General features: G+C 44.1%; 1 protein-coding gene across 2 annotated transcripts in view; it reads left to right on the top strand.

Annotated features, from left to right (window-relative positions):
• The window catches only part of RBM19 (RNA binding motif protein 19), a 156105-nt gene that overhangs the window by 79459 nt on the left and 59156 nt on the right, over positions 1 to 17490 (top strand). For both annotated transcript variants that reach the window (XM_019506689.1, XM_019506690.1), the window contains exon 22: positions 10226 to 10331. In XM_019506689.1, coding sequence (XP_019362234.1) covers positions 10226 to 10331 — 106 coding nt within the window. The remainder of the gene's footprint in view (positions 1 to 10225; positions 10332 to 17490) is intronic.

Below are 17490 nucleotides of genomic sequence, written 5' to 3' on the forward strand. Positions count from 1 at the left end.
CCCCCCCCCCATCAAATCCTTTTGAATGAAGAAGGCTGTTTTAAGGAAATACTGAAAATATATGTTGAAAATTGCATTCACCTTCTTTCCTTTGAAAACCACTGAGTTTGAGTCACGGTGGTGGGGTTTCACTCACGGAAAGTCCCAGCTTTCAAAATCTGATGCTGTGTCCCCTTCCTCATACCCTCTGCCTCTGTGATCATTAGATGCAGTTTCTTCTATTGAACGTAGACCTTTGCAGCTTTGCCTGTATCCTGAAGTCATGCCCCAGACTTATTCTAACCAGCAGCACCCATGACATTACGTGATCTATAAAGACACCTTTAATTCAAAGTGCTTGGGAAGGTGTAACAGAAAGACACTGCAATGAAACTTTAATCAACAACGAAAACAAATAAGTCAACTGGTGGTCCCGAGTGAGAAGAGAATATTGGGCTGACAAGAAGAGGAAGGGAAGAGACATCAACTCATTACCAGGAGCACTAAGAAAAGAGGGGATTTGAAGTGACAGCCAGAAAACAAGGAGATGAGATCTCCAAAGTGTTAGAGCTAGAAGAAGGAGGGAGTAAAAGAGTACTTGGCTATGGCAATAGAATCTTGAATTAAAGGCAGGGAACCGAGAAGGCTGGTGGGGGGAACGCGGAAGGAAGAAAGAGCTTTGGACACTACTGTGAGATAGAAGCCGTGAGAATTGTAAGGGGACAGGTGCTGGGTGATACAAAGCAGTGAAGATGGGAACAGGAAGGACGGTATAAACAGCAAGGCTAAACAGAAATAGATAGGCGAAGCTGATGCAGCAGCTAAAGAGAGGATTTTGGGAGAGCGACTCCTAGAAGGGATGTAGAAGTCGAGGTGTGGGATTGCAGCCACTCACTGTGGAATTCTCACTCCCCATCCTGCTCGTGGCTTCAGCATCTGTGTTAATATATATTTTGTGCTTGTTCACAATGTCACTTTATTTTGCCACTTGAAACTGGTCCTGTTGCCTAAACCCCCGCTTCTCCTCCATATTCAGGATAAGTTTAAAAGCGTAAAATCCACACTTCATTTGCAAGTCCTTCCATTGCATGTGTTACTAATGACCACTCTAATTATGATATCTCACGGTCTCTCTATTCAAACGCTGCCTGATCCGACTGCCTTTTGACATTTCACCAGATTGGGGAGGAGACGTTTGAATATTTTGCGATGAAAGGGGAGTGAGTCAGTGGGTGAGAAGCAACTATGTGAGAGCAGGTCTCATTTTTGGCAAATGCACTTGTTTGTTTTCACCACCAGCTTCCCTCTTCCCCCCCCCCCACAATCACAGGTTTGCTGCCCAGTTGGTTCTCAGGGAAGCTGCAGAACTGCTTCCAAATGGAGGAGCAAAGCAAGGGGGAGAGGGTGGAAGAAATTGTTTGCAAAGAGGGGAGCAAGGAGGGAGTCAGCAAAAATTAGCATGAAAGCCTCCTTGCCGGCTCTGTGGAGAGCGCGCAGTGGAGATAAAGCGAGAGGATTCTTTGTGCCTAGCCGGGGACATGATAATTGGCTTTCCTTCCTAGCGAACTTTGCAAATGATGCTCTTTAACTTGTCGGCGAGATAAACAGTTGCTGTGGCAGGTGCGCCAAAAGCGCCGTCTGGATGTAATTAGACATGTTCGCAAGAAGGCACCCTGAGAGATCTGAGTGCAGTGTTCATTCGGGGCACTTCCCAGTGGGCCACACAGCCCCTGCAACATGCATTCCTTCTCTTCCTCCTTTCCTCCCCTCTTCTCCCTCCCACCTATACACACACTTGTGTTCCCCCAGTCTTTCCTGCACTTCTCCGTTTCCAGAGAAGAAAGAATCATCCTATTGACTCAGTTCCCTCTCACTTTGGATTGCGTGCGTGCCATGGAATAATGGTTAGGTGCCCTTTGACTATGTATCCTCAGGGGATCAGCTAATACTAAAGCCTTCCACTCCCTTAATTGCACAGGGCTCTGGGTGACTTGCCTTGTTTGCAAACCAAAATCACCCCTCTTGTATCTTAAAACTCATCAGCCATTTTGAAGTAGGTCCTCATTAGATTTCGTATGCCCTTTAAAATATTTGCCCTTGGACTTCACCTTTTTATCACTAAGCACTCTGGTACCATTAATTAATTGAAGAATTATACTTCCTTACACTATCAGATTGGTAAATATTTCCCTGCTTTGTAGGTGGGAAAGTTGAACGAGAATGTTGTGACTTTCCGAAGGTCACAAATCAGTGGCTGATTCTGGAACAGAATCTTGGAGTCCTTATTTCATTCTCCCATTCATAACTATGAGATGATACATTCTTTGATTTAGCAGCTCAACCTTTGCTATGGCTCAGGGGCTACAATGGTTCTAAATCTTAGTTTGTGTTTGAGTCTAACCTTGAAGGATGTCTCTAGCCTCCAAGAATCGTGTAGGTTGAAGATGACCATTCTTGATTTCTGTGGCATCTTTCCATAAGATGTTTCCAGCCACAACCAAATTTCATGTAGTCATATGTCTCTCAGGACACCTTGGTATTATCTTGAGAACTATGAAAAACTATTTGTGTTATAATTCTGTTTCATTATCATTGAGTGGTGTCTTTAACATTTGCCGAGGAATGAGCTTTACAAATGTAAAAATATGCCAAACTAGGTGCAGCATAGATCAAAATCTATGCTCTATCTTCCGCTGATATGCAGCAACCTCTGGTGTGGAACACGATAGTCACCCAAGGGTGTATAGTAAAACTACCTAGCAGTGCAGTATAAAGTAAAATGGCATATCCAATGGAAACTGCAGGTGGGATTTAAACAGTCAAAATCATTATACAAGTTGGAATTTGGGCTGGATACTGGGTCCAACTATTCTAATCCTGTTAAAAGTGCCATGAAAGCTTTAATGACCATAGGTGGGTGGTGGGACTGTGTATATTGCATGACACTTCCAAGTGGCACTTCAGGGACAGAATGGTCTCCAATACTGTTCTAGGTCATTGGTTTAGTTGTTGCTCAGAATCCTTACCATCACTTCTGGTTTCCCTTGGAGATATCTCCCATTCACACACAGACCACATCCAGCTGTAATTCACATGCGGGATAACAGGGCAAGATGGTATGTGAAATCATACTAGACTTCTCTTATCTCCTCCCTTATTACCAAAGAAACTTATGTATTAAGAGAATCTATTTGCTTAGTGCTCAGCACTTACCCCACTAACTCGGCAGTGCTTAACCTCTTCTCTCTCAGCTCCTATTGTAACCCTTTGTGCAGCAACAAATTGAGAAGTCTCCAAACAGGGATTATGTAGTAGACTAAGTAAAGTGCTAAGGAAGTTTGAAAACAAAATTTCTGTGTGATTTAAATGAGACGGAGAGATGCACACGCACTAGGCCAGGTCACCCCCCTCTCTGCCAACAGGACAACTGTTTTTACCCATGATTGGGGGACCATTGGGGTGGTGATCATCAGACAGTATCATGTCCTACAGGAGTGTCTGGTTGGGATGCAGCCAGTAGGTAAGAAGCTCTGATACGAGTTGAGTGTTCAGATTAACCCTTCAAGTGATTGTGGGAGTAGCCTCTTGTTAAGCTATGTCTGTGCAAGTGATACTGAGAAACAGTGGGAGCTCCTGTTCTGCTGAAAAGTCCCTCCACCAGCTGCTACCTTCCTTATTTCTCAGCCAGAGCTGCAGGTAATAACAGTAATACACTTGTTTCAGCATGTCAGGCGGCTTTACTCCATCCTGCCCTTCATCCCGCACATTCATTCATTAATTTTTGGAGGTTACTGAGGAGACATTATTGATGATGATGATAATAGTAATAGGGAAGATATGTGGCAGATTAATTCCTGAACTCTCTAACAGGATTTAAGCTAACAAGAGAGGAGGGCTTTTTTCTTCCTCCTTTCAGACATTTCCTGTGCGGGGTATAACGACACCAAAGAGTGTTAAATTGGTTCTGAATGTCCACCTCTGGCTGTCCACATTCTTGTAACGATTTCATTAGCTTGAATTATCCACGTTATTTTCTTGTAATGGGATTAGCTGTACTTGAGTCAGCTGAAGACCTGAGGGGGAGGAGGGAAAGGAACCTTCTGCTGTGTATTTCATTAACTCTCTCATGCAGGGGGTGGAACTGACCAAGGCTCAGCCCAGGGGCAAGAGTATTTGGCAGGGTCCTTCATTCCAAAAGGAGGAGGAAAAAGAAAAGAGGCCATTATTCCTCTGTAATCAGCAAATCGGTGCAGTAGCAGAGACCAGGATGGACTAGTTGTTGGGGAATTGTTATTTGGGGGTAATTTAAAAAAAAAAAAAATGCTGAGCTGAAGCACAGCCTTGGCCTGCTGCAGAAGAGAACATTTTTCACTGCATTTGTGACCAACTTAAATCTCAGTCTTGCATAGTCCTTTTGTAAGCATCATTGGATTTGCTTGAAATGAAGGGAACAAGTTTTCTCTGGGCTCTGGCATGTATTGGGATGTTTGTATATATTTGGGAGCACAATGGGGGCGGGAAGGTAATTCTTTGTAACAGATTAACCATCCTGCTCTTTGAATGCCCTATATCTAGTCTCTTGTGAGGACCTGTATAGCTCCATAATGAAATTATATTCTCTTCCTCCTTTCTGAAGCCTTACAACACCATGTTCTTAAATCAGGTTATGGCCAACGGCTTCTGTTGCATTAATTCTGATTAATCTTTACCCACTTTCTGGAGTTGAGCATGCCAACTCGCTTTTAGTTTCATAAATGTTATAGAAGCATCTATCCACTTTTATGCCACAGGGAGTGTTGGACACTGCAGCAAAGAGGATAAGATTCCTGTCCTGAAGAGCTTACAGTCTTCATAGACACAGTTCAGCTAGAAGATGGGATAAAAAAAAATCCAGCAAAGAGGTGGAACAGTTGGGCTTAGAACACGTTTTACTGAGTCCATCAACCAAGCCAGTATTTGTTGGCTGCTTCTGATTGTAGACATCGCTGCAGAGACTGAATTTGAAAGAAGAGGGCAGGGGCTGCAGTGTACAATGTGCAGGGACTGTTGTAGAAGATGCAGACAAGCAATCAGGGTGACTGGGTGACAGTAGAAACTACAATAAGGCAACAAGCAAGTAAAGAAATAGGGAGGAGTGTGGTCTGTGGACAGTGAGAAGAAGAAATGTTATGGAGGAGGAATCCATTGGCTATGATGCACCTTGTATGTTCAAGGCAAAGGAGAAGGGGAGAGTCAATGATTAGGCCTGAATGACACAAAGCAGGGTCAAGTGTCAAACTTTAATAGACCTGTAGGAGAATGCATGTGTCGGTCTGTTTCCATATGCTTCTCCTTGACTTCTGCTTTCCCTCATTTTCCAAGCTAAAGCTTCATGAGCACTTGCAACAAACGTCCTAGGTTCTTCTGATGTAAGGAAAAGTGAGTGAGCTCTTTATTGTTTACCAGACTGACCTTTTCAACTGGCCTCTTGGCCTGGATGTTTTCCCAGTGACAGTAGTTCCTTCTGCCAATGGATGTGTAGCAGAGTTGGATTTTTCTCTTCCATCATGCAAATGCTAATATTTCTGTTTACCTAACAGGTTAACAGGAACTTCACAAAACTACTGAAATTGTTGCCAAAGTGGTTGGAATGTTATTGACTTCCAGGAAAGTCACGTAGACAGTCTGCAAACCCATGTGCTTCTGGGTACATTTCAGTGCAAGCACTGAAGTGCCACAATGGTTGGGGTATTGCTTAGGAAATCTGTTCAACTAGCTCATTTGCCATCTGTGACTTTTGGCTTGCCTTGGTGAATTCTCTAGGGAGGTTAGGAAGGTTCTTGCATTTCCATCAAGCTTTTGTGATGTGCAGGTTGTAGAGCAATTGAATTCGACCTTCTTTTCCTGCATCCATATTGATGAATCACTCCTGTAGCTCAATGTGCTTTTTTTTCCCTTTGTCCTGAACCGACTGCACATTTACACAAGCATGAAAAAAAAGTAGTGAACAGATGATGCAAACCTCTAAACTAGGGTAACTTTACCCAGTCTGATGCAGAATTTGCCTTTGAAAGACCTGAGAGTTAAACTCAAGTAGTGTTGCAACCCCAGTTTAGATGCTGTCTGTCTGCGTCTATCCTGGAGTAACTGTTTTGCTAAGGGCAAGCAAGCTATTACGTGCACCCGTAACACCTAGTGACAAGGGCTCAAAGGTGCATTAAACCCATAGTGAGAAAGCAGCAGAGAGACAGAGAAGTCAGTTGAGTGCACTACAAATCACTTTGTGGCTTGCAGAGTGAATTCCTTAATAACAAAGTTCTCACTGCCAAATGCTGTTTGCTTTTGCCTTCAGAACTGCCTGCATTAATAATGAGCATCTCCGGTTGGATGTTATTTACATAAAGTATTGTTTTTGTGCCATTGTCACAGACAACAACTCTGCGCTAGGTGAGCGAGAGAGGGAACACCCTGCATATGAATTCATAAAGCAGCCCAGTTTAATGCAGTGCGAAGAACCATGGGAAGTTCCCACAGAAATCCAGCCCAGCACAGGGACTGGTACAGCATCGTTGTAGGCAGTTTCATGCATCTGGCACAGTTAGCCATGTTGCACCAGGCTGACCCACGCTAAGCTAGCTTGTGTTGGGCGTGCTTGGGTTAACTTTACAGTGACGATGTAACTTCAAGAAGTGAGACTGTGCATCCATAGTCTCTTAGTCTTATTGCACTCTGAGGCCTGGTATGAACCCTGGCACTTACACAGCAGAAAGGAACCTACTCAGAATGAGAAGAAGAGAAAAACGTGTTGGGGTATTGACGAACAAGGATTCTCCTGCCCTGGTGCACTGAATTTTAACATCACAGCCACTCTTCATTTTTATTCTGCTCCTTTGCTAGGTCAGCAGCACACTAGAAATGTAGGAATGCAAATTCCTTTGCCAACTTTGCAGCTTGGTCACTAGTTTCATAGAGTTTGACCTCTGGTCTTGGTCTCCTATGTAGAAAAGGTCAATTGCCAAATTTTGATTTACTTTTTCATGCTGCTTCTGAATGGCTTTTCTTTCGTACATGGGGAGGGAGGAGGAGTGTGTGTGTCATGATGCATTGCTTTGCGTTAGTAGGTCAGACCACTAGATTCCTCGCCAGCTCTTTCTGATACAAGTCCAATTTGCCACAGAGAGACAACAGTATCCAAGAGGAAACCCCTGCTTGTGGGGCAGACACTGGATTTTCACAGTTATGTCTGCCTGCAAGTTGATTTGCATACATCAGAGTTGCCACAGAGGGAAGGGGTAGGGGGTTGACTAGAACAGATCAGAGCAACCATTCACCTTCCTTTCCCCTCTGTATATCCATGTACACAGTACATCTCTCAAAATGTGAGAACCCCTTCTGTTCAAAGCATAAACTGCCTTCCTCAAATAAAGGAGATCCCACTCTGGAAAGAGTAACAGAGTGCTGTTCTCCTCCCTACTCTCGCCCTCCAAATTAAGGAAATAATTGGAAAAGAGAGGTGTGAGTTTCTCCTTAATGGTGGCAGGGAGAACATTAAAGACCCTGTCTCTCCACTTCATTCACAGTTTCTTGTATGGTAATTGCTATGTTATGGTTTCTAATTATCAACACAGCAGGGGTGTTTTTTCTCCCCCCTCTCTGAAAGGGTCATCTGTGCCCCAACAGGAGTCTTTTGTATCCCCCCCCCCGGCCTCCCCATAAGCCTGTGTGGAATTTCCTTCCAAGCCTGTCCATACCACTCTTATTGACTGCCCAGTAGATATCTCGATTATGTAGGTGAAGAGTGGTGCATTTGGCCTTTTTCCCCTCCCACTCACTCTGTCTGTAGATAAAAGGAAGCTCAGGAGACCCAGAATCTAAGGGCTCCTATGTGACGGGTGTTGTTCTCGCACTGGGGGGCATCTGAACTCTAAGGCTTCCAAGCTTTGGGGACTTGCATGCAGGATGCCTCCCATGGATTTGGGAGTACAGTATTTGAAGCCCCAGACTAAAGAGTCTGGGCGGTAGGATATTTGCCAGTGGTAGCACCACACAGACTTGAACAATTAAGCTCTGCTCAGTTGAAATTTGAAACTTAATTTGGAATTGATTTGGCTTTGGAAACAACATTTTTAAAAATGGGACAGCGGAGCCTCTGGTTATGTTGATGTCCATACTTTGCCCAGGTCATGCTGATGCCTGCTTCCTCTGTGTTTAAGTATTTTTCATGTATTTAATGCAGTGCGAAGAGCCATGGGAAGTTCCCACAGAAGCCCAGCCCAGCACAGGGACTGGTACAGCATCATTGTAGGCACTACCCCTAGCCAGCAAGGAAGTCACAGGACTTGAAGGGGGGAACATAGGATCCCTTTCCCATTTCCATCATAGACTTACATGACCCCGTGGCCAAATAACGTATGCTTTTGGTGCCCAGGTTTCCCCTTCTGTAAAATAGAGGTGATTGTTGTCACTCGCCCATGAAGCCTGTGAGATTTACTGTGGCAGTTTTATGAGTGCAAGGCATTTTATCATTCTGCATGTTGTCCGCCAAGGGATCTTCTTCCTTCACTCCCTGCTGGGCCATACCACAAAGGAGCCAGTGTTCCCAACCTAGCAACATGGCATGGCATGGTGGAGGTGCTGCTTGCTCTTGCCCTCTGACCTGTAGGGTAACCTTGAATAAGATACTTCCCCAGTCCATGCTGTCATGTCCACTCCCACCCTTCAGTCAGTCTTGTGCATTTAGAGACTTTCCTTTCCTTGGAGCAGGGGCTGTCTCTCGCTGTGTACTTCCAACACAATGGGGCCTTGATCTTATGGCCTGTCAACCCTCCTATGCCAGAAATAAAGAACATAGAGTAGCATCAGTTTCCATGCCTGTATTCCCCTTGTATGGTAACTGTTCCACTGCAGAAAACAAAGCAACCTTCTTGCTGGTCATAGACTAGAGCACTCCTGCTCGTCAAGGCTGTTTTCTGTTTCCTCTTATTTTGATTTTGTTTGTTTGTTTCCTTTAGAGCCATCTCAAAGGGGGTGGAGGGGGAGGAAGGAGGAGTGGGGAAAGCTACAAGGAGGAGACGTGCAGATTCATTTTGAGGATTCATAATGCTACATTTACACACCGCACTGCCTGAGGAAATTGGGTAGATGAATGCCTGGTCATGCTGCCAGTGCACTGGGTTAACTCCCTGGATTTAGCTTATATCATTTCACGAGAGCATTTACGGCCTTTACTGTGTTTATTTCCAGTCGCTCTTTGGCACTGCTGCATCTCCAGCCCCTTTGTGTATGTGTGTGTGTTTGTGTGTGTGTAGATTTTCAAATAAAATAACACATCTATTCAGACCCAGTCCACATTAAATATTTATTGCCTGCAGTTTGTGCATATGTGTTTGATAAATGGGCACGAAAAAAAGGAAAAGAGAGCTTAGAGCTTAGCTGCAAAGAAAGGCAGCCTTTGTCCTGGAATTTCCAAGAGGAGAGAAAGTGCATCTTTAAGGGAAAGAGGTGGGGGTTGGTCAACTTTAAAAACAGCCTTGGTCCCTTCACAAGCACAGCTTTCCCCTTCTACCTTATCCACCCATTTAAGAAAGTACCCCTTCAGAGAAGATTTGGGGAAACCCAACAACTCTGCCTTGAGGCTGAGCAAAGGATATTCCTAGAAAAAAGACAACCTGCTTTCAGTGTTCATGTTTCACAGCATCATGTTCAGACTCCTCGGGTTCATGTCCATCACTGGGTCATGTTAGTGACTTGTGTATTGCAGCTGATTTTCAATCCCAGCCAAAACACACAGGCAGATCCCTGTAAATTGCAGCTAGGAGTGCCACTGCCTACTGTTAAATCATTACATGTAGATAATGTTCCTTGTATGCCCACCTCGGAGGACAATGCTGTGGTGCAGATCCTTAGTCACTGCAGATTGCAAAGGAGAGGGGGGAAAAAAATTATGCCGGGTTCTGGCAGGAGAGCTGGTTGTGTGTTCGTGAGTAACCGGAAAGGGAGATGCTTAGAATCCAAGATGAGTTCTCATTTTCTCTCTCTCTCTCTCTCTCTCTCTCTCTCTCTCTCAATTGAATGATTTTTTTTTTTAAATGCGACCAAGAGAGGGCTGGGTTTGCTTACAGAGCAGTATTTGCTGGTGCTGATAGTTCTGTAACTATAGTTTCTATCAGACAGGCAGATATATCGGGAGATATGTCTGTAATGGCAGTGATAAGCAAGGTGGCGTTTCCCTTTATCGGAGTTTGACTCATCTGTCTTCTGTTTGCAGCACCTTTGGGGAGCTGAAGACTGTCCGACTGCCAAAGAAAATGGCTGGAACAGGATCACACCGTGGGTTTGGATTTGTAGATTTCCTCACCAAACAGGATGCCAAGGTGAGGCTCGGGCTGTGGTCCTCTCACCATCCTCTTGTCTGTTTTCACCCCTCAGACTGCAGTAGTTTGAGGGAAAGGCCTTGCCTATGATGGGGATTAGCCCAAATATTACAATCAGTAGCCACCCACCGGTGCATTTCTGACATACAGTTACAGTGTTGTTGTGACTTCTGTGTCCACCCTTGGGATTTTCAGTTACCTAGTTGGGATCTTAGCCAGTTCCCAATGCAGACGAGGCTAAACTATGGCGATACTATAGGATTCCTTGTTGTACAATTTGGCCAGATGGCTCAGGATAATACCAGAGTATCATTGCCCAAGCACTAAAAGCTCTTCACTCCATCTGTTGGCATCAAGTTAACATGGTGCTGAATGAATCAGCAAGAGCTCACATAAAGAAAAGGTGAGAATAATGCAGTATGACTCCTTTTAAAAACACTTTCTTGAACACCTGGCGGGTAAACCTCTGTAGGATCCAAGCAGTGTTACTTACCATACAGATAGGATGTGATTACATGGCAGATTAAAAACAGCTCATCATTGACATGCTTTTAAAGGAGGATTTATTCTTAGTGGATTTTACATGAGTCTAAAACAGGGGTAGGCAACCCTGGCACGGGTGCCAGAGTGTGGCACGTGAAAGCATTTTGCTTTGCACTCACTCCTCAGGACAGCTGGTGGAAAAGGGGCTGGGGCAGCACTGCCACAACAAAGATCAGGCATCTTGCAGCTCCCTCGGTGTCCACCCCTGGCATGCCAACACCTTACAAGTCAAGGTTGCAAGTATTTTTGGCACTCTGCCCAAAAATGTTGCCACCTCCTCATCTAGAATGTGTTTCATGGAACAGGGTAACAGATAAAACAGTAGCAGCCAAAAAAAAAAGAAGAAAGTGGGTGTTGAAGTGGATCAAACAGAGCAAGAGGCTATGGAGACCAGAAACAGTTTAGAGTAGGGGGGAAGCCATCCAAGTTGGCCAAAACGACTGTAGAAAAATTGTGTAATTTAGAAGGCAGCATAATATAACAGGAAGATGTTTGTTTGAGAGCACCATAACCATAGGGCTAAATGCATCCATGTCAGCTGGGTTGTATCTACTGAAATGGTTAATTTGGTTCATAGCCAGTAATCAAGTGCATTTCCTGTGGTCAGAGTGTGCTGAGATACTCATTATTCCCCCAAGATAGCATGTGTATTAGGAGAAGATGTGCTGGGCCTCTGTCTTGGCAAGCTAATTATTAGCTGTAGTAGACACTGAAGAGCCTGTATAAGACCATCAGGCTCTTCTCAGCAGAGCCAGCCTCTTTGGTTGGCAGAAACAGCTGTGTAACCTGTTGGCAGAGAATCAGTCAGTGCTTGGAATTCTTCTGACTCTAACTTCTCAGTGGACATGTGTGGTTTGCTGTGTCTCGGACTTTGTGTTTAATAGGCTTACATTGGAATGATTTTAAGCCATCACATCTATACATCTGCTTCCCCTGCATCCCCTCCTCTTTCTGCCACTCATCAGTGAGGACTGGCTTCTCCACTAGAATTGGAGAAATCAGTTGCAAATCACCTGTTAACTCACAGCTTCCCCACTCCTCTGGGCTCAGTGCAGCGTTGTTCCTACAGGGTGTGTAATGCTTTTATGGCAGTTAAGAGGGCAGTGCCTTAAGGAATGTTTGGTGTTTGGAAATGGTAGGGACCTACCAGGAACTTGTTCACTTCCCTGGGACCAAGAGTTGAACTCAAACTAGGAAAAGCTGTGGGATACAGTTGACCAGAGTTCTTAGGAAAACTTGACTCTATGGTATGTGCAGCTCTGATGTTTGCCCTTTGCTTCCTTGAGGCACTGTTTCCTGGATTCACCTCCTGTTGCTCACCTTAGCATTAAACTGGGCCGTTTTTTTCACACTGGCACCTCTGAGTCTACTGCTGGTGGCATTTAGTTTACTAAGGGCCTGTGCCTGTTGGGTCCAATCTGGCTCCAGTCCTGCAAAACACTTAAGAATGTGTTCAAGAACTTTGCTGGATCAGCAGCTCATTTCTAGTTAGGCTGTAGTTGGACTACGTTTAGAAGGCTTCTCTTTGAACTTTCAGGAAGGTATGCAATAAGTACAATAAAAGCAGCCACAGCCTGATGGAAAGAGCATATACCCCCACAGTTGAGAGACATAAGCTTTATTTCCATCTTTGCCACTGACACTGTGTGTGACCTGGGGCAAGGCATGTAGCCTGTCTGAGCCTCAGGTTCCTCATCTGTATACCAAGCATTGTCAGTGCTTGCCTTTCTCTTGATTGAGGTCCTTGGATGAAGAGCTCTACCTTCTGTAAGCTGTGCTATGAAGGATAATAGAATGGAAATAGTTAAGATTCAGTCCATGGGGATGGGGACTGTCTGATTTGGTTTGGTTGGAGTACTGTGGATTTTTATGGCATTCCATAACATTTTTAAAAATGTAACTGCATACCATATAAAATAAGAATTATGTGGCTCTTTGCATGCTGATCAAGTAGTGAGTACACAAAGCATTAGAGCATCACTCCTGCGGTTTATGGTGCTGTCCCAGAACTCTGCAATGGAATCATAAGCTTGTAATTCACAATTTGTGCGTGCATATGCATGGCAAAATATTGAGGGATCAAACAGCTGTATGATAAAATCTAGGCTAGATTGGATCAATAGCCCATTGACTGAGAGTGACCCAGTACCCAGTGTTTGAGAGGAAGGTCCAAGAAACCTTTCAGTAGGCAGTTAGGGGATAACCCAATAGTTGGGAGCAAATTTATTCCCTATAGCATGGAGGTTACAACTTTAATTAACTAATATTTAATATTAACTAATATGTGTGTGGGTGTATTACACACTGATAATTGTAATCACTGTATTCCTGTAATTCTGTACATATTTTATGTATTATTTGAAATATGTAGCAAGATTTTAATAAGTATTTAAAACGATATTTCAAAGTGTTCCATTTTTTCCCATCATGTTTAAATCCAACTTTCTGGACTAAAAACAGAGAAACCACAACTGTGACCAGTCTGTTGGTACCCTTTGCTATAATCATCTTCAGGGTGATGGAACTGTGAGTTCTGTGAACACCATGTGGTCCATGGAAACTTCAGTGGAAATGCACATGGAGTAGACCTGTTCTGCCTGGTGGACTGCTAGGTGTCTGCCTAAGTCTGACCATCTTGATTCAAACTGATTTAATGTCAATTGCTGTGAGGTAACTTGGTCTGGAGGTGAGGAGTTTAATATTTAGATGTCATAGAATATCACAAGGAAATTCTGAGCGTGCCTTTTCTACAAATCTTCCCAAAAGGGAAAGGGGGAATCACTTGGACCAGTGGAGGCCAACCTTTTTCACAGGCAAGCCACAAATTGGCCTTGTACTAGCCCCAAGTGCCACTCCAATCCCCTTCCTCTGCTCGATTTGCTGCTCTGCTTTCTGCCCTGTCTGCTACTGTGTTGCATGGCACACGCACAGGTTGCCTGTGCCACTTGTGGCACGTGTGCTCACAAGTTGGCCATCCCTGACTTTTCATGGGAGTGGAAGCAGAGTCCCAGGCTCAGTGGACCAGGAGGCTGATTACAGCAAATGGGTCCTTCCAGGTTGTAACCCAAGCTCCAGTAGTGGCTTGCTCAGTCTGCAAAGGTGGGGAGTCTTTCCAAATTTCAAGACAGATTCAGAGGTAAGAGCAGATGATGTTATAATTTTAGACAGGGTTAATTGATTTTTAAGGTCAGAAGGGACCATTAGATCATATCTGACCTCCTGTGTCACACAGGACATAGAATTTCTCTGTTAGGCCTGTATTGATCTTTATCCAAACTACCATCAGCTTGGCATTCCTCTGTGTACTTCAAATGTTGGCTTCTTCAGCAGTGTATTGTTGTGTGGCTTTTCTGTGAGGTCTGGTTCATCACTCTTTTTTGTATTTTGTGTACAGCCCATCACTAGAGTTTTGTCTCCAATCAGATTTTCTCTACCTCTAGGGAGGCTACTCAGTTTAAGATCGGTGTGGCCTTAAACAAAAAGGATGGGAATAATATCTTTGTGAGAGAATCCCCTTTCCCCACACTCCCCTTAAAGATAACTTGTAAATATTCAACAGAAAATTTCATAAGGGACTAGCAAGATATAGCTTATTTTACCTTCTATTGCAGCCATATAAAATTCCATAAGTCAATATTTTGTTTCATGAGTGAAAATAGCACATGATTTTTCTCTTCTTAAAACACAATAGAGGGTAGCTCTATAGATGCTCTGACTGCTCTAGTGAGGCTTTGGGACAGGTCTGCAATGCTGGTAATGTATGAAAGCCTAGCAAATTGCATTGTGAGGCTTGCTGTTAGTTAAGGTTTAGAAAGCGTTACAGGAGACATACACGTGTGTATCAGGAAGATCTCTAGGGCTGGCGCCGATTTAGTCGCTGCCTGTGGATATGACTTTCCACAAGCCACGTGTCCTGTTTATGCCCACCTCTTCCATCTGTAAAATGGGGATAAACCATATTTCCCTGCCCTCACCATTTTTCTGGTCAGACCCCTGTATAAGCTCTTCAGGGCTGAGATTCTTTCACACTATGCCTTTGTACACTGTGTAGCACAAATTAGCCTAAACCTCCAGAGGTATTGTTCTTACACAAGTAAGTGTAACCTGGGAGCTAGCATCTCTCTGACTATGTCTGAAACAAGTGTCAGATGTACAGCAGATGCAAGCCTGGCTTCCAAGCAGTGGGGACATGATTGGAGCTGGAGATAGAAGTGCTAGTGTGTCAAAAATCATCTCCCCATCAAAATTGTTCTTTTTCTGCTCCCTACAGCACAGGGATGATGCTTGTCAGGGAAAAGCCACAAGGCTAAAACATGAGGGCATCAGCTCTCTTCTCATCACCTATGTCCCCCAAAGAAGCAGCCACTTTATGGAGGCAACTAGCCTCACAAGGATTAAATACCAAGTCCAGAGTGTTTTGGGCCCATTCCCTAAGATGACACAGATCATCTTAAGCAAACTCCAGAATAAAACAGTTCTCTGATCCTGGTAGTTGTTTTTTAGTCCTTCTGTAGCTAACCTTCCTGCCTTCTCACACTGCGCTCTTTCAGCCTTCAGGGGAATTAGGTGCTCATCAAGAATTCCATTGACACTTTCCAAGCTAGTTCTGATAATTGCTTTGACAATCCCTTCTCCCATGCTCAAATATTTCTTGCTGTTGAGGTTTTGCCACAGAACTGGGCTGGCTGGACCCCTGGCCTTTCAGAGAGCAGGCTACCTTGTTACAGGCTTCCTTATACACTGTGCAACTGTGAGGGACCTCCTGGCTCATCAGGCTAGTCCTCTGCTCTTGGAGGCATCATATAATTATATTTACACATTTTGGCAAGTTCTCTCTTAAAACTAGCTTTTTTTTTTTTTTTTGGTTTCCATTATTCCTGCAGGAATGGTGTTCCTCAGCCTCTCTCCTCTGATGGCTAGAAAACCTCGTAACATCCCCTCCAATCTTTGATCTCACTTGTGACATCAGTTGGCCCTAGATGTTGACTTGGCCATAACTTCTAAGGCTGTGTATACAGCCTGTTATGTTCGGCCACTGCCCCTTTGTCCCTGCCAGTGTTCAGGAGCTCACCTTGCACTGAATCCTGGAGCACAATAAACATGCCACCCATCAAAAATTGCTTTGCGCTTTTCTTCCTTCAGGCAAAGTGTCTTTATTTTATTTTTTTCTCCCCTATCTCTTTGAGGGATTTAATTGTCTCACAAGTGGCACATCAAGTATACTCCACTGGCTGCCTTGCAAAGGATGAGCCATGTAGTGACGAATAGCATTCTGAATATTGTAAACACATACGTAATTGGCTCTGAATTTACTGCAAAGTGGGAATGAGGGAAAGGTAGGCCGAAACCCTCCAAGCTGAATAGTCATGGTTTGAATGAGGTGCCTCTCTTATAAGTGTGATAACTTGGAAATGGCATATAAACTTTGTATAAAACACGATGGTTTTGCAATAAAAGCATTAGGATGGTTTTGTTGGGCTTTTAAAGCCTATAAACTGCCTTGTTCAACTTTTTCCCCGGGGCAGTTGTAGTGGCTTTCCGTAAGTGTAGGCTGGGATTTTCAAAGTGACCTAAGACATTTGGGACTTCTTTTTGGATTCCCAGGCATTGTGTTTAAAATCTATCTCAGGAGTAAAGTCTGTTGTTAACAGGGGTGGCCAACCTGCAGCGTGTGTTTCACAAGTGGCAAAGGCAGTCTGTGTGTACAACATGCCACAGATTTGGGCTGAGATGGGCAACATAACAGCAGACAGGGCAGGGAGCAGAAAGCAGAGCAGCATATTGGGCAGAGATCACAAGGCAGGAAGCAGAAAGCAGAGCAGCAGATTGGGCATGGGCACAGGACAAGAAGCAGGAAACAGAACAGCCAGTCAAGATGTGAGGGACATTCAGGGAGGGTATGGGACTTGCTGAAAAGGTTTACCCCCACTGGAGTAGCACATTAGACTTCAAGTAGCTCTCTGGAAGCTGCTATTCCGTGAAAGTATATCTGAATCAGAATATCACATTTGACTTTACAGTTTAAAGGCGTTCAAGATGGGGACTGTCTCTTGCCATCAGTACAGCTCCTAGCATAATCTGTACTGTGATCACCTCAAGTTGCTAAAATAATACAAATGTGGATGCACCAGTGGAATGCAACTGCTTCTGGTGCATGACATAACTGTGCTTTAGCAGAGCACAGCAACTGTAAACGTGTTAGGATAGGAAACGAAGAATCTCACATCTAACTGGAAGTGAGAAAGATGATATGCTCACATTGGAATTTAGCCAGAATAGAACTTTTTAACACCCTGACTGTTGTAAAAAGCACCGTAGGATTTTTAATAACCACAAGCCAAGTCCTCAGTTTTATGTCTTATCTGAAAGACGAGCGTTAAGTTAAATGCATTTAATTTTGTGGCTGCATGGAGGAATTTGCTTTGCACAGATCATTGTTGCTAATGACAGGTTGACGCTAGCTAAAACAGGTCTAACGTATTCATATGTTTCCTGGAGAACCCAGTGCCAAGACTTGTGATTTTTTTCCTACACCCTCCACCCCCAACTATTACTGCCAAGAGAGTTTCCACACACTTTTCCCCATGCTGATATAAAATTACATCTGGTCTCCAAA

The sequence above is a fragment of the Gavialis gangeticus genome, unplaced genomic scaffold (genome assembly GCF_001723915.1).
Source record: "Gavialis gangeticus isolate Ggan-Ray unplaced genomic scaffold, GavGan_comp1, whole genome shotgun sequence".
NCBI lineage: Eukaryota > Metazoa > Chordata > Crocodylia > Gavialidae > Gavialis > Gavialis gangeticus.